This window comes from Thalassophryne amazonica, chromosome 13 (genome assembly GCF_902500255.1).
Source record: "Thalassophryne amazonica chromosome 13, fThaAma1.1, whole genome shotgun sequence".
NCBI classification, from domain to species: Eukaryota; Metazoa; Chordata; class Actinopteri; order Batrachoidiformes; family Batrachoididae; genus Thalassophryne; species Thalassophryne amazonica.
In genome coordinates this window covers 26706023-26728712 of record NC_047115.1, presented here as the reverse complement: position 1 = coordinate 26728712, position 22690 = coordinate 26706023, and the positions used below count along the sequence as shown (strand labels likewise).

At 45.9% G+C, this 22690-nt stretch overlaps 1 protein-coding gene across 1 annotated transcript in view; it reads left to right on the top strand.

Annotated features, from left to right (window-relative positions):
• The window catches only part of LOC117523131 (protein FAM13B-like), a 63615-nt gene that overhangs the window by 6000 nt on the left and 34925 nt on the right, over nucleotides 1-22690 (top strand). Inside the window, exons 2-6 of the mRNA XM_034184551.1 lie at nucleotides 5240-5441; nucleotides 15462-15671; nucleotides 17479-17659; nucleotides 21180-21354; nucleotides 21489-21607. Of these exons, the coding sequence (XP_034040442.1) occupies nucleotides 5240-5441; nucleotides 15462-15671; nucleotides 17479-17659; nucleotides 21180-21354; nucleotides 21489-21607 (887 nt within the window). The remainder of the gene's footprint in view (nucleotides 1-5239; nucleotides 5442-15461; nucleotides 15672-17478; nucleotides 17660-21179; nucleotides 21355-21488; nucleotides 21608-22690) is intronic.

Genomic DNA, 22690 nt, shown 5'->3' with positions numbered 1-22690 from the left:
AGCCGGTTTAGCATGGCAGCTTCTCCTGTCTCTCCTACACTTTTCTGCTCTGGGTGTGAAATGTTTAGTTATTCCTCGGCCTCCTTTATCAGTAATGGTACTTGTAATAAGTGTAGCTTATTCGTAGCTTTGGAGGCCAGGCTGGGCGAATTGGAGACTCGGCTCCGCACCGTGGAAAATTTTACAGCTAGCCAGGCCCCTGTAGTCGGTGCGGACCAAGGTAGCTTAGCCGCCGTTAGTTTCCCTCTGGCAGATCCCGAGCAGCCGGGAAAGCAGGCCGACTGGGTGACTGTGAGGAGGAAGCGTAGTTCTAAACAGAAGCCCCGTGTACACCGCCAACCCGTTCACATTTCTAACCGTTTTTCCCCACTCAACGACACACCCGCCGAGGATCAAACTCTGGTTATTGGCGACTCTGTTTTGAGAAATGTGAAGTTAGCGACACCAGCAACCATAGTCAATTGTCTTCCGGGGGCCAGAGCAGGCGACATTGAAGGAAATTTGAAACTGCTGGCTAAGGCTAAGCGTAAATTTGGTAAGATTGTAATTCACGTCGGCAGTAATGACACCCGGTTACGCCAATCGGAGGTCACTAAAATTAACATTGAATCGGTCTGTAACTTTGCAAAAACAATGTCGGACTCTGTAGTTTTCTCTGGGCCCCTCCCCAATCGGACCGGGAGTGACATGTTTAGCCGCATGTTCTCCTTGAATTGCTGGCTGTCTGAGTGGTGTCCAAAAATGAGGTGGGCTTCATAGATAATTGGCAAAGCTTCTGGGGAAAACCTGGTCTTGTTAGGAGAGACGGCATCCATCCCACTTTGGATGGAGCAGCTCTCATTTCTAGAAATCTGGCCAATTTTCTTAAATCCTCCAAACAGTGACTATCCAGGGTTGGGACCAGGAAGCAGAGTTGTAGTCTTACACACCTCTCTGCAGCTTCTCTCCCCCTGCCATTCCCTCATTACCCCATCCCTGTAGAGACGGTGCCTGCTCCCAGACCACCAATAACCAGCAAAAATCTATTTAAGCATAAAAATTCAAAAAGAAAAAATAATATTGCACCTTCAACTGCACCACAGACTAAAACAGTTAAATGTGGTCTATTAAACATTAGGTCTCTCTCTTCTAAGTCCCTGTTAGTAAATGATATAATAATTGATCAACATATTTATTCTGCCTTACAGAAACCTGGTTACAGCAGGATGAATATGTTAGTTTAAATGAGTCAACACCCCCGAGTCACACTAACTGCCAGAATGCTCGTAGCATGGGCCGAGGCGGAGGATTAGCAGCAATCTTCCATTCCAGCTTATTAATTAATCAAAAACCCAGACAGAGCTTTAATTCATTTGAAAGCTTGACTCTTAGTCTTGTCCATCCAAATTGGAAGTCCCAAAAAACAGTTTTATTTGTTATTATCTATCTTCCACCTGGTCGTTACTGTGAGTTTCTCTGTGAATTTTCAGACCTTTTGTCTGACTTAGTGCTTAGCTCAGATAAGATAATTATAGTGGGCGATTTTAACATCCACACAGATGCTGAGAATGACAGCCTCAACACTGCATTTATCTATTATTAGACTCAATTGGCTTTGCTCAAAATGTAAATGAGTCCACCCACCACTTTAATCATATCTTAGATCTTGTTCTGACTTATGGTGTGGAAATTGAAGACTTAACAGTATTCCCTGAAAACTCCCTTCTGTCTGATCATTTCTTAATAAGATTTACATTTACTCTGATGGACTACCCAGCAGTGGGGAATAAGTTTCATTACACTAGAAGTCTTTCAGAAAGCGCTGTAACTAGGTTTAAGGATATGATTCCTTCTTTATGTTCTCTAATGCCATATACCAACACAGTGCAGAGTAGCTACCTAAACTCTGTGAGATAGAGTATCTCGTCAATAGTTTTACATCCTCATTGAAGACAACTGTGGATGCTGTAGCTCCTCTGAAAAAGAGAGCTTTAAATCAGAAGTGCCTGACTCCGTGGTATAACTCACAAACTCGCAGCTTAAAGCAGATAACCCGTAAGTTGGAGAGGAAATGGCGTCTCACTAATTTAGAAGATCTTCACTTAGCCTGGAAAAAGAGTCTGTTGCTCTATAAAAAAGCCCTCCGTAAAGCTAGGACATCTTATTACTCATCACTAATTGAAGAAAATAAGAACAACCCCAGGTTTCTTTTCAGCACTGTAGCCAGGCTGACAAAGAGTCAGAGCTCTATTGAGCCGAGTATTCCTTTAACTTTAACTAGTAATGACTTCATGACTTTCTTTGCTAATAAAATTTTAACTATTAGAGAAAAAATTACTCATAACCATCCCAAAGACGTATCGTCATCTTTGGCTGCTTTCAGTGATGCCGGTATTTGGTTAGACTCTTTCTCTCCGATTGTTCTGTCTGAGTTATTTTCATTAGTTACTTCATCCAAACCATCAACATGTCTATTAGACCCCATTCCTACCAGGCTGCTCAAGGAAGCCCTACCATTATTTAATGCTTCGATCTTAAATATGATCAATCTATCTTTATTAGTTGGCTATGTACCACAGGCTTTTAAGGTGGCAGTAATTAAACCATTACTTAAAAAGCCATCACTTGACCCAGCTATCTTAGCTAATTATAGGCCAATCTCCAACCTTCCTTTTCTCTCAAAAATTCTTGAAAGGGTAGTTGTAAAACAGCTAACTGATCATCTGCAGAGGAATGGTCTATTTGAAGAGTTTCAGTCAGGTTTTAGAATTCATCATAGTACAGAAACAGCATTAGTGAAGGTTACAAATGATCTTCTTATGGCCTCAGACAGTGGACTCATCTCTGTGCTTGTTCTGTTAGACCTCAGTGCTGCTTTTGATACTGTTGACCATAAAATTTTATTACAGAGATTAGAGCATGCCATAGGTATTAAAGGCACTGCGCTGCGGTGGTTTGAATCATATTTATCTAATAGATTACAATTTGTTCATGTAAATGGGGAATCTTCTTCACAGACTAAGGTTAATTATGGAGTTCCACAAGGTTCTGTGCTAGGACCAGTTTTATTCACTTTATACATGCTTCCCTTAGGCAGTATTATTAGATGGCATTGCTTAAATTTTCATTGTTACGCAGATGATACCCAGCTTTATCTATCCATGAAGCCAGAGGACACACACCAATTAGCTAAACTGCAGGATTGTCTTACAGACATAAGACATGGATGACCTCTAATTTCCTGCTTTTAAACTCAGATAAAACTGAAGTTATTGTACTTGGCCCCACAAATCTTAGAAACATGGTGTCTAACCAGATCCTTACTCTGGATGGCATTACCCTGACCTCTAGTAATACTGTGAGAAATCTTGGAGTCATTTTTGATCAGGATATGTCATTCAATGTGCATATTAAACAAATATGTAGGACTGCTTTTTTGCATTTACGCAATATCTCTAAAATTAGAAAGGTCTTGTCTCAGAGTGATGCTGAAAAACTAATTCATGCATTTATTTCCTCTAGGCTGGACTATTGTAATTCATTATTATCAGGTTGTCCTAAAAGTTCCCTGAAAAGCCTTCAGTTAATTCAAAATGCTGCAGCTAGAGTACTGACAGGGACTAGAAGGAGAGAGCATATCTCACCCATATTGGCCTCTCTTCATTGGCTTCCTGTTAATTCTAGAATAGAATTTAAAATTCTTCTTCTTACTTATAAGGTTTTGAATAATCAGGTCCCATCTTATCTTAGGGACCTCATAGTACCATATCACCCCAATAGAGCGCTTCGCTCTCAGACTGCAGGCTTACTTGTAGTTCCTAGGGTTTGTAAGAGTAGAATGGGAGGCAGAGCCTTCAGCTTTCAGGCTCCTCTCCTGTGGAACCAGCTCCCAATTCAGATCAGGGAGACAGACACCCTCTCTACTTTTAAGATTAGGCTTAAAACTTTCCTTTTTGCTAAAGCTTATAGTTAGGGCTGGATCAGGTGACCCTGAACCATCCCTTATTTATTCTGCTATAGACTTAGACTGCTGGGGGGGTTCCCACGATGCACTGAGTGTTTCTTTCTCCTTTTGCTCTGTATGCACCACTCTGCATTTAATCATTAGTGATTGATCTCTGCTCCCCTCCACAGCATGTCTTTTTCCTGGTTCTCTCCCTCAGCCCCAACCAGTCCCAGCAGAAGACTGCCCCTCCCTGAGCCTGGTTCTGCTGGAGGTTTCTTCCTGTTAAAAGGGAGTTTTTCCTTCCCACTGTCGCCAAGTGCTTGCTCACAGGGGGTCGTTTTGACCGTTGGGGTTTTTATGTAATTATTGTATGGCCTTGCCTTACAATATAAAGCGCCTTGGGGCAACTGTTTGTTGTGATTTGGCGCTATATAAATAAAATTGATTTATTGATTGTTTTTGCCATTTTCCCTCTGTACACCACAATAGAGTTAGTATGAAATAATTAAGATGTGTTTGTAGTGTAGACTTTCAACTTCAATTCAAGGGTTTAAGAAAAGGTTTGTATTAACCATTTAAGAATTAAAAAGTCCCTCCATTTTCAGAGGCTATGTGTAATTGAACAACCTAAGTATAAAGACTATTGTGAATACATATCATCACTTTTATAGGCAGTTTTGTTTAGACAAGTCAGGGGATGGACACATGAACATTTTCAAAGTTAGAAATGTTTATGCATCTGTCCCCTGACTTGTCTGAAGTGGCTGTACTAATGATGATTTGCATGATCAAAAATTAATTAATTAATTTTTTTTTGTCTGGTGACCTCTGAAAATAGAGTTATTGTATTAAAATGGGTGTAATTCATACAGTACTTACTGGGCACACATGATAATTATATGGGTCCTTCTGCATACAAGGCAATAAATTGTTAATAATTGTCTTGTGCACAATCGTAATCACTTTTCCCCCCAAGATAATTTGCTTGTGTGCTCATTAGTTTGATCCAACAAAATATTTGTCTTGTACAGCAAGTACAGTAATTATGTTGTGTGCAGAAAATAACGTTTTGCATGATAATGATTTTATTAACACAATATAATAAGTTGTTCCAGCACGATATGAGAAGTTATGTTCTGCGCACACAATAATTGCCAGTTTTCACAAGTATCTTGTGGAACCAAGATAAAAAAAAACACAATCATATTTGGAGCACTCAGTAAAGTGCTGACAGTTTTAGATTTTAAAGAGTTAATGGACATTTCCACTTCTGCATGTTGACTAATATTCCAGTGTGTCCTTACTTTATTGTAGACAGATGTGTCTTCGGTCAGAATCTTGAAGGCCACTGCCAAGGTAAGCCCAGAGCCCAGTTCTCGGGACCACGTTCCAGAACCTGAAGTGGCAGCCAGATGTGTGTTTGGTGTCGACTTGGAAATTCTGAAAAAAGATGGTCAGATGGTGTGCGGAATCCCCCTCGTGTTAAGAGACATGATGGAGTTCCTGGAGAATAATGGTAATTGAGGCAGGTCATTGCTACTCTTTTTTTTTTTTTTTGGTGAAGTTCTGTCATTATTTAGAAAGTTATTTTCATCTGCTACATGTGCCATCATACCAACAAAGTCACCATAAGCACACCAGAGCCGACTGAAATCTGGAAAACCTTCTGTGACCCACATAAGCTTTTAAACACAATTTGATTGACACACGAGACAAAGATGAAGTATTTCTATGTGTACGAGGTCTGTCCAAAAAGTATCAGACCTTTTTATTTTTTTCAAAAACCATATGGATTTGAATCATGTGTGCTTGCATGAGCCAACCTTGAACCTTCATGCGCATGCGTGAATTTTTTCACGCCCGTCGGTTGCATCATTCGCCTGTGAGCAGGCTTTGTGTGAGCACTGGTCCTCCCCTCTCATTGGATTTTCATTGCGAGGTGGAACGATTTGGAGCTTTGCTGCATCAAATTTTTCCAGAAACTGTGAGAGACAGCCAGGTGGAAACCATTCGGAAGATTCAGACGGCTTTCAGTGACGATCCTATGGGCATCACACAGATTAAGGAGTGTTACAACCGGTTTAAAGACGGCGCACAATGGCGGAGGGTGCACCGCGCTCCGAGCAGCCATCGACAGGCTGAAACGACCAGATCATTTCCAAAGTGAACGCTGTGTTGATCCGGGACGTCGTCTGACTACCAGAGAAATTGCAGAAGAGGTGGACATCAGCACTTTTTTGGCACATTCCACTGTTACAGGTGATTTTGTAATGAAAGACGTGCAGAAGTTGGAAGTCTCACAGGATATGTTGTGACATGTCCAGCTCTTACACAATTCCTCGGATACTCACTCGACTGAAAAGCCACCGAAAGCCGTTTGAATCTTCCGAATGGTTTCCACCTGGCTGTCTCTCACAGTTTCTGGAAAAATTTGATTCAGCGCTGCTCCAATCGTTCAGACATTTTCCTTGAAATGAAAATCCAACGAGGGGGGAGGACCAGTGCTCACTCAAAGCCTACTCACAGGTGAATGACGCAACCGACAGGCGTGAAAAAACTCACGCATGCACACAAAGGTTCAAGGTTGGCCCATGCAAGCACACGTGATTCAAATCCATAAGGTTTTTGAAAAAATAAAAAGGTCTGATACTTTTTGGACAGACCTAGTATATTAGATAAATTAGATATAGGTTTAAGGATATGATTCCTTCTTTATGTTCTCTAATGCCATATACCAACACAGTGCAGAGTAGCTACCTAAACTCTGTAAGTGAGATAGAGTATCTCGTCAATAGTTTTACATCCTCATTGAAGACAACTTTGGATGCTGTAGCTCCTCTGAAAAAGAGAGCTTTAAATCAGAAGTGCCTGACTCCGTGGTATAACTCACAAACTCGCAGCTTAAAGCAGATAACCCGTAAGTTGGAGAGGAAATGGCGTCTCACTAATTTAGAAGATCTTCACTTAGCCTGGAAAAAGAGTCTGTTGCTCTATAAAAAAGCCCTCCATAAAGCTAGGACATGTTACTACTCATCACTAATTGAAGAAAATAAGAACAACCCCAGGTTTGTTTTCAGCACTGTAGCCAGGCTGACAAAGAGTCAGAGCTCTATTGAGCCGAGTATTCCTTTAACTTTAACTAGTAATGACTTCATGACTTTCTTTACTAATAAAATTTTAACTATTAGAGAAAAAATTACTCATAACCATCCCAAAGACGTATCGTCATCTTTGGCTGCTTTCAGTGATGCCGGTATTTGGTTAGACTCTTTCTCTCCGATTGTTCTGTCTGAGTTATTTTCATTAGTTACTTCATCCAAACCATCAACATGTTTATTAGACCCCATTCCTACCAGGCTGCTCAAGGAAGCCCAACCATTATTTAATGCTTCGATCTTAAATATGATCAATCTATCTTTATTAGTTGGCTATGTACCACAGGTTTTTAAGGTGGCAGTAATTAAACCATTACTTAAAAAGCCATCACTTGACCCAGCTATCTTAGCTAATTATAGGCCAATCTCCATCCTTCCTTTTCTCTCAAAAATTCTTGAAAGGGTAGTTGTAAAACAGCTAACTGATCATCTGCAGAGGAATGGTCTATTTGAAGAGTTTCAGTCAGGTTTTAGAATTCATCATAGTACAGAAACAGCATTAGTGAAGGTTACAAATTATCTTCTTATGGCCTCAGACAGTGGACTCATCTCTGTGCTTGTTCTGTTAGACCTCAGTGCTGCTTTTGATACTGTTGACCATAAAATGTTATTACAGAGATTAGAGCATGCCATAGGTATTAAAGGCACTGCGCTGCGGTGGTTTGAATCATATTTATCTAATAGATTACAAAGATTACAATTTGTTCATGTAAATGGGGAATCTTCTTCACAGACTAAGGTTAATTATGGAGTTCCACAAGGTTCTGTGCTAGGACCAATTTTATTCACTTTATACATGCTTCCCTTAGGCAGTATTATTAGACGGCATTGCTTAAATTTTCTTTGTTACGCAGATGATACCCAGCTTTATCTATCCATGAAGCCAGAGGACACACACCAATTAGCTAAACTGCAGGATTGTCTTACAGACATAAAGACATGGATGACCTCTAATTTCCTGCTTTTAAACTCAGATAAAACTGAAGTTATTGTACTTGGCCCCACAAATCTTAGAAACATGGTGTCTAACCAGATCCTTACTCTGGATGGCATTACCCTGACCTCTAGTAATACTGTGAGAAATCTTGGAGTCATTTTTGATCAGGATATGTCATTCAATGTGCATATTAAACAAATATGTAGGACTGCTTTTTTGCATTTACGCAATATCTCTAAAATTAGAAAGGTCTTGTCTCAGAGTGATTGTTGTGAAAGTGTAGGAACACGGACCCACAACAGGGGGCGCAATGAATGGACAATGGAGGAAGTAAAAAACAAGATTTACTACTGAAACAAGCACGAGTAGTATAACAAACACAATGTTTAGGGTCGAATCCGCTGGTGTCGTGTGGGCAGGCTCGAAGATAGGAGACGTCCGTCTCAGTCGAACCGGAACCACCCAGATCTCCACTGCCACCGAACCCTGGAAATACTGGAACCGCCAAGTCCCGAATTCCCAGGTGGCCACTGCCTCCGCTCGTCGGATCCGGTACTGCTGGCAGGAGAGAGCAAGAACACACAGGAGTGGATGAACGCACCCAGTACAGAGAGGGGAGAAGCCGCCTCCACCTCTTGGCAAAGTTCAGCAGGAAGGTGAGTACTTATCCAAAGAAGGAGGGTCTCAGTAGTCACCAGTCCTGAAAGGTTTAACAAGTTTGTCAATCACAGAATATGCTGCAGAGAATGTTACCTTGGTCTTAGGCGATATCTCGGCACTGAGGTGGAGACGCCGTCCTCCTGATATACCTCGGTGCTGAGTAGAAACAGCTGTGTTTGGTGATGGGTGACAGCTGTCACCCAGATTACTCCCATGATGCGGTAGCGCCCTCTGGTGCCTGGAGCCCGCACTCCAGGCAGGGCGCCCTCTGGTGGTGGTGGGCCAGCAGTACCCGCCTCTTCAGCGGCCCACACAACAGGACCCCCCCCTCAACGGGCGCCTCCTGGCGCACGACCGGGCTTGTCCGGATGGCGTCGGTAGAAGTCGGCCAGGAGGGCCGGGTCCAGGATGAAGCCCTTCTTCACCCAGGAGCGCTCCTCGGGGCCGTACCCCTCCCAGTCCACCAGATACTGAAAACCCCGGCCCATCCGACGGACGTCAAGGAGCCGGCGGACAGTCCAAGCCGGTGCTCCGTCGATGATCCGGGCAGGAGGCGGTGCCGGACCCGGGGTGCAGAGGGGTGAGGTGTGAAGAGGCTTGATCCGGGAAACATGGAAAACTGGATGGATCCGCAGTGAGGCCGGAAGCTGGAGCCTCACTGCGGCGGGGTTGATGACCTTGAGGATTTTATACGGTCCGATGTATCGTTCTTGCAGTTTAGGTGAGTCAACCTGTAGGGGAATGTCCTTGGTGGACAACCAGACCTCCTGCCCAGGACGATACTTGGGGGCCGGGGCTCGTCGCCGGTCTGCATGTTTCTTCGCCCTCGTCCGGGCCTGCAACAAGGCAGAGCGGGCGGCCCGCCACACCCGACGGCACTTCCGTAGGTGGGCCTGGACCGAGGGCACACCGACCTCTCCCTCAACCACCGGAAACAAGGGGGGCTGATACCCCAAGCACACCCCAAACGGGGAGAGGCCGGTGGCTGATGACACTTGACTGTTGTGGGCGTACTCGATCCAGGCCAGGTGGGTACTCCAGGCCGTCGGGTGCGCGGCTGTCACACAGCGAAGTGTCTGCTCCAGTTCTTGATTCGCCCGCTCTGCCTGCCCGTTGGTCTGGGGATGGTACCCAGACGAGAGGCTGACTGTGGCCCCCAGTTCCCGGCAGAAGCTCCTCCAGACATGCGAGGTGAACTGGGGACCGCGATCGGAGACGATGTCTGATGGTATGCCATGCAGACGGACGACGTGGTGGACCAGGAGGTCCGCTGTCTCCTGGGCCGTAGGGAGCTTCGGGAGGGCCACGAAGTGGGCCGCCTTGGAGAAACGGTCCACTATCGTGAAGATGACAGTGTTTCCCTGGGACGGCGGGAGACCCGTGACGAAATCCAGGCCGATGTGGGACCAGGGGCGATGAGGCACAGGCAATGGCTGTAGTTGCCCTGAGGTCTTTCTATGATCGGCCTTGCCCCTGGCGCAGGTGGTACAGGCCTGGACGTAGTCCCGGACGTCGGTCTCCAGGGATGCCCACCAGAAGCGTTGCCGGACAACTGCCACGGTCCTTCGCACCCCTGGGTGACAGGAGAGCTTAGAACCGTGACAGAAGTCCAGGACTGCGGCCCTAGCTTCTGGTGGGACGTACAGTCTGTTTTTTGGTCCGTTTCCGGGGTCCGGGACACGGGTCAGGGCCTCCCGGACGGTCTTCTCCACGTCCCAGGTGAGGGCGGCCACGATAGCGGACTCCGGGATGATGGGATCCGGGGGATCCGACGGTTCCGTTTTGACCTCATCTTCGTGCACCCGGGACAACGCATCCGATCTCTGATTCTTGGTCCCGGGGCGGTAGGTAATCCGGAAGTCAAAACGGCCAAAGAACAGTGACCAGCGGGCTTGCCTGGGGTTCAGACGCTTGGCGGTTCTGATGTACTCCAGGTTCCGATGGTCAGTGAAAACCGTGAATGGCACGGCTGTTCCCTCCAACAGATGTCTCCACTCTTCGAGGGCCTCTTTCACAGCAAGGAGTTCCCGATTGCCGACGTCATAATTCCGTTCAGCGGGGGTCAACCTGCGAGAAAAATAGGCACACGGGTGAAGGACCTTATCGGTCTTCCCGCTCTGGGAGAGCACCGCTCCTATCCCTGAGTCCGAGGCGTCCACTTCAACCACTAACTGGCGGCTAGGATCGGGCTGCACCAGAACTGGTGCAGACGAGAAGCGCCGTTTCAACTCCTTGAACGCGGCCTCGCACCGGTCCGACCAGGTGAAGGGAACTTTGGGAGAGGTCAGGGCTGTCAGGGGGCTAACTACCTGACTGTAGCCCTTAATGAACCTCCTATAGAAATTAGCAAAACCGAGGAACTGTTGCAGCTTCCTACGGCTTGTTGGTTGGGGCCAATCTCTCACCGCCGCAACCTTGGCCGGGTCCGGGGCGACGGAGTTGGAGGAGATGATAAACCCCAGGAAGGACAAAGAAGTGCGGTGGAACTCACACTTCTCGCCCTTCACAAACAGACGGTTCTCCAACAACCGCTGCAGAACCTGACAGACATGCCGGACATGAGTCTCAGGATCCGGGGAAAAGATGAGTATATCGTCTAGATATACGAAGACGAACCGGTGCAGGAAGTCCCGCAAGACATCGTTTACCAACGCTTGAAAAGTCGCGGGAGCATTAGTGAGACCGGCATGACCAGGTACTCAAAATGACCTAAGGGGGTGTTAAATGCCGTCTTCCATTCGTCTCCCTTCCGAATCCGAACCAAATGATACGCATTTCTAAGATCCAGCTTGGTGAAGATTTTGGCTCCATGCAAGGGAGTGAACACTGAATCCAACAAGGGCAACGGGTATCGGTTGCGAACCGTGATCTCGTTCAACCCCCTGTAATCAATGCATGGACGAAGCCCGCCATCTTTTTTACCCACAAAAAAGAAACCTGCGCCCATCGGTGAGGTGGAATTCCGGATCAATCCGGCAGCTAATGAGTCCCGGATGTAGGTCTCCATTGATTCGCGTTCCGGCCGTGAGAGGTTGTACAGCCTACTGGACGGGAACTCACTGCCTGGAACCAAATCAATGGCACAATCATACGGGCGGTGGGGAGGAAGCGTGAGAGCCAGATCCTTGCTGAACACGTCAGCGAGGTCATGGTACTCCGCCGGCACCGCCTTCAGATTGGGCGGGACTCGGACCTCCTCCTTAGCTTGGGAGCCGGGAGGAACCGAGGAACCTAGACACTCCCGATGGCAGGTTTCGCTCCACTGAACCACTACCCCGGACGGCCAATCGATCCGGGGATTGTGCTTTAGCATCCAGGGAAAACCCAAAACCACACGGGAGGTGGCCTGAGTCACAAAGAACTCGATCACCTCCCGGTGGTTACCTGACACCAGAGTTACTGGGGGTGTCTTATGCGTGATTGGTGGGAGTAGGGAGCCATCTAGCGCCCGAACCTGCACAGGCGAGGTAAGAGCCACCAGAGGGAGCCCTATCTCCCTGGCCCATCTACTGTCAAGCAGATTCCCCTCAGAGCCCGTGTCCACCAGTGCTGGGGCCTTCAGGGTTGAATCCTCAAACAGGATCGTGACTGGGAGTCGTGTAGCAATGTGGGTGTGTCCCACGTGAATGTTTTGACCCACCCCTGGCCCAGTCTCTAGGGGCGGGCGTTTGGCGTTTGACCGCTCGGGGCAGTCTCTCACATGGTGCTCTATTGAACCACAAACAAGACACGCTCCGTGGGTCCATCTCCTCTGTGCATCTGGTGCCCTAAATGTTGCCCTACTCGTGTCCCTAGCTTCGTCAGTAGGGGGAGCTGTGACCCCACGGAGCACAGGAACAGAGGAGCGTGGGGAGGGCGGAGCTCGATCGGACCCGGAAGGGAGAGGGACGACGCGTGCCTGGCCACGCCCTTCGCCTCGTTCCCGGCGGCGTTCTTCTAACCGGTTGTCGAGTCGTATGACTTGATCGATGAGCCCATCTAAATCCCGCGGTTCGTCCTTAGCCACCAGGTGCTCTTTTAGGACCAGTGACAGTCCGTTTACAAAGGCAGCGCGGAGGGCAGTGCTATTCCAGCCGGATCTCGCCGCCGCGATGCGGAAGGCGACTGCATAGGCAGCTGCGCTCCGACGCCCCTGTCTTATTGACAGTAGTGCGGTTGAAGCGGACTCTCCTCTGTTGGGATGGTCGAACACTGTTCTGAGCTCCCGTACAAACCCATCGTATGTATGAAGGAGCCGCGAGTGCTGCTCCTAGAGCGCTGTAGCCCAAGCGCGTGCCTCCCCGCGAAGCAGATTTATTACATAAGCTACTTTGCTAGCATCAGTCGCGTACATCACGGGACGCTGTGCGAAGACGAGCGAACACTGCATAAGAAAGTCCGCGCACGTCTCCACACAGCCTCCGTACGGCTCTGGAGGGCTTATGTATGCTTCTGGGGACGGAGGAAGGGACCGTTGAACGACCAGTGGAACGTCACTTTCGCGCGCAGGGTCCTCGGGAGGGAGAGCCGCAGCGGCGCCCGAAGGGCGCGCCTCCACTTGTGCGGCGAGAGCCTCCACCCTGCGGTTTAGGAGAACGTACTGCTCGGTCGTTAAATCGATCCGAGAGGTGAAGGCGGTGAGGATCCGCTGCAACTCACCGATTACCCCTCCCGAAGCCTCCGCCGCGCCTTGGTCTTCCATTGGCCGTTCAACAGCCGGTTGACGCCCCTCGGGATCCATGACGCTGGCCGAGATATCCTGTTGTGAAAGTGTAGGAACACGGACCCACAACAGGGGGCGCAATGAATGGACAATGGAGGAAGTAAAAAACAAGATTTACTACTGAAACAAGCACGAGTAGTATAACAAACACAATGTTTAGGGTCGAATCCGCTGGTGTCGTGTGGGCAGGCTCGAAGATAGGAGACGTCCGTCTCAGTCGAACCGGAACCACCCAGATCTCCACTGCCACCGAACCCTGGAAATACTGGAACCGCCAAGTCCCGAATTCCCAGGTGGCCACTGCCTCCGCTCGTCGGATTTGGTACTGCTGGCAGGAGAGAGCAAGAACACACAGGAGTGGATGAACGCACCCAGTACAGAGAGGGGAGAAGCCGCCTCCACCTCTTGGCAAAGTTCAGCAGGAAGGTGAGTACTTATCCAAAGAAGGAGGGTCTCAGTAGTCACCAGTCCTGAAAGGTTTAACAAGTTTGTCAATCACAGAATATGCTGCAGAGAATGTTACCTTGGTCTTAGGCGATATCTCGGCACTGAGGTGGAGACGCCGTCCTCCTGATATACCTCGGTGCTGAGTAGAAACAGCTGTGTTTGGTGATGGGTGACAGCTGTCACCCAGATTACTCCCATGATGCGGTAGCGCCGTCTGGTGCCTGGAGCCCGCACTCCAGGCAGGGCGCCCTCTGGTGGTGGTGGGCCAGCAGTACCTCCTCTTCAGCGGCCCACACAACAGTGATGCTGAAAAACTAATTCATGCATTTATTTCCTCTAGGCTGGACTATTGTAATTCATTATTATCAGGTTGTCCTAAAAGTTCCCTGAAAAGCCTTCAGTTAATTCAAAATGCTGCAGCTAGAGTACTGACAGGCACTAGAAGGAGAGAGCATATCTCACCCATATTGGCCTCTCTTCATTGGCTTCCTGTTAATTCTAGAATAGAATTTAAAATTCTTCTTCTTATAAGTTTTTGAATAATCAGGTCCCATCTTATCTTAGGGACCTCATAGTACCATATCACCCCAATAGAGCGCTTCGCTCTCAGACTGCAGGCTTACTTGTAGTTCCTAGGGTTTGTAAGAGTAGAATGGGAGGCAGAGCCTTCAGCTTTCAGGCTCCTCTCCTGTGGAACCAGCTCCCAATTCCGATCAGGGAGACAGACACCCTCTCTACTTTTAAGATTAGGCTTAAAACTTTCCTTTTTGCTAAAGCTTATAGTTAGGGCTGGATCAGGTGACCCTGAACCATCCCTTAGTTATGCTGCTATAGACTTAGACTGCTGGGGGGTTCCAATGATGCACTGAGTGTTTCTTTCTCTTTTTTCTCTGTATGCACCACTCTGCATTTAATCATTAGTGATTGATCTCTGCTCCCCTCCACAGCATGTGTTTTTCCTGGTTCTCTCCCTCAGCCCCAACCAGTCCCAGCAGAAGACTGCCCCTCCCTGAGCCTAGTTCTGCTGGAGGTTTCTTCCTGTTAAAAGGGAGTTTTGCCTTCCCACTGTCGCCAAGTGCTTGCTCACAGGGGGTCGTTTTGACCGTTGGGGTTTTTACGTAATTATTGTATGGCCTTGGGGCAACTGTTTGTTGTGATTTGGCGCTATATAAATAAAATTGATTGATTGAATTGATTGAGCTATACGAGGAATAGCATGTGATTTGAATCCATGGCTTTTTAAAATTTTGTTTAATTTTAAATTTTTTATTTATTTATTTATTTATTTTACTTCTGATTACACTTTCAAAAAAACCTAAAAATATGTTTGGGTAAATTTAAACTTTATTACAAAATTAAAAATCCAAAACATGTTTACATCTTAATTTTTAATAACCTCTCACAGCCCACCTGCAGTACCTTCATGGCACAACAGGGGGCTGCAGACCACTTTTTGGGAATCACCGTTTTATACCTCAAATAGAAGAAATAGAAGATACAGTCACACATTGTATCTTCCATTTGTTTCTCTTCTCTCACTCTGTATGCACCTGCATGTGCAGTGACTGTGGAAGTAAATCTTTGCCATCAGAGTTTGAACTTGACTTTGTTCCATCAATTGTTTATCTTATCCAGGGATGCACTACAGAGGCCTGTTCCGTCTGTCAGGTTCAGTGGTGCGGACCAGGCAGCTGAGGCAGAGGTGGGACTCTGGAGAGAATATCGACTTGCAGCATGAAGGAGATATCCCCGCCGTGGCCTCTCTCCTCAAACTCTTTTTTCGTGAGCTCCCAACCCCTCTGATTCCTGAACTCGAGCTTAAACATCTGGTTGATAGCCTCACAGGTACCAAGAAATCAAAAAGAATAATTTCTCTAGAAACAGATTAACCATGACTTGCACGGTTGTGGGTCAGCTTATGTTGTTTTCAGTGGAAATAGTATATTTGTGGAAGTGGAGGTGGGAACGAATAAGGAAAGGTAACCTTAAGGAAAGGTAACCTCACTTAGTTACCAGTAACCAGGCAGCTTGTTCTTCTTTTCTTTAAATCTTTGTTCATATCCCCAAGCTGCACTTTTTATACCATACATTTTAGTGTATATGATGATTATTTATAACATGGTGTAGTAAGAAACTATATGATACTGCTTCTATTACTCAGTGTTATATAACACCTAAATACAAGCTTGTCATTTGATTGGTAGAAGTGTAAGTCACAAAAACCATTGATTATTTGTCCTGCTGTCCTACCAACCAGTGTGCTCTGGAGGTTCCAAGGTCCAGATGCTGCCACTGGGGAGACCGGGCTTTCTGTGGCTGCACCCAGACTGTGGAACAAGCTCCCCCGAGATCCCACTGACTTGCGTCTTTTTAAATCTAAATTAATAACCTTCCTTTTTTGAATGACTTTTGCACAACTAGCAGCGCTCTGACATTTTATTTGGTTCTTATCTGCAAATATTTTTTATTGATGTGTCTGTTTTAAATTTGCTTGTCTTAAGTTATTCTTTATCTGACTGTGAAGCACTTTGGTTACCCTCTGAGTTGTGAAAAGGGCTATATAAATAAACTTTGGTTGCTTGATACTGTATAGAAAAATAGTCCACTGTATAACACGTTATTTTTTTGTGCTATTTGGCTCCATTTGCTGGTTCATCCTATATGTTTTGCTCCATTGAGTGACTCCACTACCTCATAAAAATGAGTCCATGATGTAAGGAAGTTATTTATAGCACTTTGCCTGTGGACACACGCAGAAGAAATGTAAGTGCTTTTTCACTTGTCTGTTTTTAAGTAAAATATTAAAGAGAGCACTTGAGCGGAGGGGAGCAGTGAGAATTTGTGCTCATCATTCACAGAGCTGTATGCTGCAGCACTCACAGTCACTGCAAACCGCTCCACTCATTGTTGCCTGCTCCGGTCAGTTTTCACCCCACTTCACTCACTGCTTGCTCCATAAAAGAAAACAAAATGTTTGACATGAGGTGTGCTTTCAGGGAGGTGCTGTCAGTTAAACAAGACAGTGAAAATAAAAAATGCACATGTAGACAAACACAAAAGTCCAAAGTAACCTGTCAAAGCACATCCAAAAAACGGGTGGCGAAGATACAGAGTGTTGAATAAAAGTTATCAATAGCAAATTATGTGGAAGGTTTTAGCAGTGACACAACATCTGAAGGTAACTAAAATGCAGCCCAATGTAAATACACATGTGCGCAACTGTTGCCTGTGTTGCGCATGTCCAGTGTAGTGCTTGCAGTGTGTTTCAGGTTTAATAATACATGGATGCATTCTGGGTCAGTCATGCTTCAGATGCATAGTGTGAGTGGGTCCAATATTGCTGCGGTGTCCGATAGTGGAGCAAATTGTTGCGAGATAAGGTCATGCTTTAGTTTTATCAAATATTCTGCTCCTGCCCTGTTCACATGCTGTGATATTAAATGACAAGGCTCCATTTAGGTGTCATATAAAACAAATAGTGATGGGATTGTCTATCTTTGAATGAATGAAAATATTCTTAACATTGCGCTGATAAATATTCATTTGTATAACATGCAACATTAAAGTGCTGCCTACCTTGTCACTGCCTACTTGCCTGGAATACTAGTTAAATTAATCCGTAAACATTAATGTCATTGCTTTTTTTTAATAGGCTGTGCAGATGAGATGGCGATGAACCAGTCTCTGAGAGAAAATCTTTGCCTCCTCCCTAATGACAATCTGACAGTTCTGTCTTACCTCATCCGATTCCTGTCCAGAGTGGCTGCTCACAGCCAAATAAATCAAATGCCTTTGGAAAATCTGGCAACTGTCTTTGGACCGTGTATATTCCAGTAAGTTGCTGCTTTTTATTGCCAATTTCTAATCCTTGCCAAAACAACACAAGGATCCAAGGTTCTTACAGTCAAATCAGTTAGTCTGCTGTAGGTGCACTCTGACATTTGAACAGGAAATGTGGATGACTCACAGCTTCTTGCAGTCAAATGTTTTTCTGATAATACTTCATAAAGTGTTGGATTTTCTGATGTTTTGAAGATACATCTGGTGAGATTTTGTTTTCTTTTCATTTGTTGAATAAGAGGAGACCAAAAATCAATGCTGTGAGCTACAGCAGGTACTTATACAGTTAATAGAAACCGACACCCCCCCCCCCCCCCCAAATCGGGGGAAGAAGAACAGAAAGACTGTATTTGTACATATTAGATTGTGTTGCTCAATGGCTGTTTTGTCTCCCACAGCTGTTGGCAGAGCTACAGTTGCAGCTTTGGCCATTTGTAACCTTCTTGCCATCATCATCAAATCAAATTGGTGTCATCATTCAAATCCTCTACCTTTATGATGGACTTTTATGATTTGGCAATTGCATTAAGTTTCTTTCTTTCTTTCCCCTCTGAACGCAGCCATTGGGCTAGATGTCACTATGTGCAGGGAGTAAGTCAGTCAGTCATTTTCAGTTTCAGTTGTACTGCCGTGATTGTCACCAAACGTGGCAAATGCATTTTGCATAGTGACCTCAAGAGGCCTATTGATTTGGGGATCAAAGGCCAAGGTCACTCGAACATGCTTTACAAAAATCTTAGGAGTGGAGAAACATCTTTATTAACTGTCCTGTATTGCTACCAAACATGGTATATGTCTTAGGTATATTGACACCAAGAACCCAATTGCCTTTCAGGATAAAAGGTCAAATGTCAAGGTCACTGCTGCATACTATGTAAAAATCATGTGTGTACAATAATTTCTTTCCTAATTGAACAATTGTCATTCAACCTGGTGTGTAGGTTAGGGCCTCTGCACACATAGTGCATATTTGGTTGAATTGTGCATGGAGTGCGCATGAAAAACGTGTAAAATCGTAGCTGCCTCTAACGCCTCATACACCTGTTGCTACAACTATTTGCGCACACCAGCGGCTGAAAGACAGAGTGTGCGCTGAGAGCCCATCGAACCCTCTCACGGCAGGTGTCGTCCAAATCCCAGGTGACACGCACGAACATCCAACCGCTCGCTTGGCACTTAGAAAATGTGTGGCCATTTGCACTATCATCACGAAAACAGTCAGCAGACAATTACTGTGAGCTAGATGTGAAATTTGTCTAAGTTCCCCACGAGTGTGGCTTTTGGTGTGTGAGCTAAACTGACAGGAGGTGTGTCCGCCCACTGAAACAATTCCGCTCACTTTGCAAAGCCACAAGTGGTGCATGTGTTTCGCACGTGTGTCGCACCCCCGCTCCCCCCAACACATCTGGCATGGCGGGGGGGCACACTTACATAAAATGCTTATATGTATGTACACATCTGATCACTTGGGGGCCGGACAGCCAGGTCTGATCGCACACAGCACAGGGAGGGTCCTGTCAGCTGATTGCAGCACACTGACAGTTCGATGACGGCTCAGTGCACACATTACAAACACAGAAACCACTTCCAGGACAGTTATATAAATAATTACAGCAATACCTACATACGCAATTACATAACAATGAATGACCGCATAACACAGAGTGATACGTTGATCTGGGCGCTGAACGGACGGGGGGGGCATGTCCGCTCACAGCCGTGGCTGTAAAGATCTCTGTTCCTGGATGTCCCAACACGTTCTGTGTTTGGAAGGACATGAACTTATAACATTTCTCCCTAAGGCACATGTCTCTGCCTGCTGTCCTCACCTGGAAATATATAAAACATCTTTCACCTTTGCGCCAGGCTGCAGCGGCCGAAAACAGTGCACCTCCTCCATGTCCTTGTTGATTTCAGGCATTTTTCCGCACTGATTACAGGTAGCTCAGTGGTAAAGTTTCTGGCTGGCAGTCAGAGCTTTTGGAAAGTGCAGGTTTGAATCCTGTGGGTGGTATGTATTTTTTATTTTTTATTTATTTTTTCTTCACAGCAACTGCGCAGTGTGGTTACACATCGTGCAGCTGCTTGCACTGTGTTGCCACGTGCACGAACTGTCACAGCGGCATCGTGCACACCTCCCCGTCCGCGCAGTGTTTTCAGGGTTCGCTCATATGAGCTGTTCCGCCGTGAGTCGCCCTGAGTTGTACTTATTCATACTATGAGTGAAGGGGCCCATATGCATGGTGACCCCATGACGCTTAGTGAGTTTGGGGTCAAAAGCTCAACAGTGACAATCACTGAACTATACTTTGTAAAAGCCTTCTGCAGAAAAAGTGATATTTTATTGTCATATGATTTCCAAGGGAACCGTTAGCAAGACCATCTGAGGCTGTTGAAGCTTGGGTTGGCAAGAACAACAACATGTAGAATATGGGCAGATATTTTATTCAGTTATTTGACAGTAAAGAAAAGAAAAAAGGGGCGGTGCTCATTAAGCAAATAGAACCACGACAGGATTAATATGATCCTCTTGGGTTTGCTGTCAGTGTTACTGAGAAACCATCAATTTTCTTACATTAACTTTAAATTTTCAGTTGTAAGTTGTGTAACGATGAAAATTAAACATTGGGTGCATGTGTCTGGTTATTAGTCATGGTCTAAACAGTCACTGAAAATTTATAGTGAGGGAAAAAGAAAAAAAAATTGTTTCAGTTACTGAGGGGGTGGGAAGGAAAACATTGGTGAACTGCTGCCTAAGGAAAAGGGTGTGGAGTGTGGCTGATAATTCCCAGCAGCAGGATTTTGCCAACTGCTTTGCTCCTGTTTACAGAACTGAGCCATCATGATAAACAAAGTCTGCAGCGAGACGCAATTGCAATTATGCTTGTGTTTTTTCAGTTGCTTCCACAAAGAACAAAAACAATTATTCTGTGCTGTAAACACTATTTCTCCTGCTCCTCATTTCCTGGTGACCCATGGTCACCTGTGTTCTGTGACAGTTAACCACATTTTACTAGTTCTGCCATGAAGTTTTGTATCTGAGGAAAAATGTCAGAGCATTACAACTTTGATGTGGGATATGGAGCTGACAGTCGAGGCGTGGAAAAGTTGGGTATGGGTTTGGTTTGTGCGCTCTACAGAGAGCAGGAGGACGTCTTGCTCTTTTTGATTTTGGATTCATGTGCACTGAGAGGAAGAAAATGGGTATTGGTACAACAACACATTATTTTTCTTAGTTCAAGTGCTGAAAAATCTGCACGTTACACATTTAAATCTCTTTTTAGCTATTTTCTACAACCATATGCAGTAAGTTGAGGTATATCACTCTGCTACTATAAAAATAATTTGATTTAGTTAAATTAACTCCCCAAAAACTTGATTTTCAACATTTTGCTCCCAAGCTTTTCCTTGGGAAATATATTTTTCCATTCTGTGCAGTACATGTTTCTTTCCACAAGGAGGGCCAGTTTAGTACATGAAGTACATTGCACCTTTTGTCTCTTCTTTTTGCAGTGTTGCAGATGGACCAAGTATGCTGGCGGAGCAGAGTATGTGTAATGCCCTGCTGCTCCACCTTCTGAGGAATCACAAATTTCTTCTCCAGCATCTAGCTAAGGACACGACCTCTTCCTCCATTATCTCCTCGCCAACCCCTCCTCCAACTCTTTCTACCCCTTCAGACTTTGAGGTGAACCATCATTTCTTCTTTTGCCTTGTGGTAGAAGATTTGGCATTATTGTTCAAATATCTAAGCCTGTGAACCAGATCTTTTCATAGAAGGGGTTATAGTGCTGCATGTTAAACTCTTGCTCTCCTTGGTAGGATCGTCCCAAGTCCTGTCACTCCCAGCAGTGGACTGTGAAGGATTTGGAGGAAGAATTCACTGTCTCATTGATTGGTACAGTTGACCAAGCAGCACAAATGGTTTCTCATTGCAACAGGTACTGCCACTATGTTAATTCCTTTAGGGTGCCTTCACTCATAGTGCGAATTTGATTGATTTGTGCATAAAGTGCACATGAAGCAGGAATCATGTGCAAAATGTGTAAAATCATAGCTGACTCGTACACCTGTTGCTACAACTATTTGCGCACACCAGCGGTCTGAAAGACAGAGTGTGCGCTGTGTGAACCCATCAATCCCTCTCACGGTAGGTGTTGGCCAAATTCCAGCTGACACACACAAACATCTAACACTGCTTGTTTGGCACTTAGAAAATGTGTGGCCATTCACACTATTAACACGACAACAGTCAGCAGGCAATCACTGTCGAGCTGGCAGTGAAATTTGTCTAAGTGCCCCACGACTGTGAAGTTGCCTAGTGCACATGTGGCATGCCAGAGTGTCGGCTTCCCCCACAACATATGCGCATGTGTTTTGCGCCCCCCCGGCAGGTGAGACATCTCTCATCTGATCACAGAGTGACATCTTGGTGTGTGTGCTGACAGGACAGGGGGCGTGGCTGACTGCCCACAGCTGTTAAGACATCTCTGGTTCTGGACATCACAGCTGCAGCACACATCCTTTGTTTTGACGGACATGCGCCTATGTGTGCTTGTGTGGAAATACATAAAAACATGGGCAGCACAGTGGCTTAGTGGTTAGCACTGTTGCCTCACAGCGAGAAGGTCATGGGTTCAATTCCCACCTGTGGCCTTTCTGTGTGGAGTTTGCATGTTCTCTCTGTGTTTGCATGCGTTTCCTCTGGGTGCTCCAGTTTCCTCCCACATCCAAAAACATGCGGGTTAGGTGGATTGGAATTTTTAAATTGTCCGTAAACAGACTGGCGTCCTGTCCTGGATGTACCCCGCCTCGTGCTCTGTGACGCCAGCTGGTCGCGGGGGGCTGTACTAAGCAGACTAAGCGGTTGAAGATGAATGTGTGTGTGTGCTTTTGCGATGGGAGGAGAAACGGACCGTCAGTCCGTTTGGATACACAGCAGGCAGTCTGAATGTTACGTCTGATAGGACACGCGTGTCGGCCGTGAGGGCTGTGAGCGGACCAGGACAAGCCAACAGTGCCAC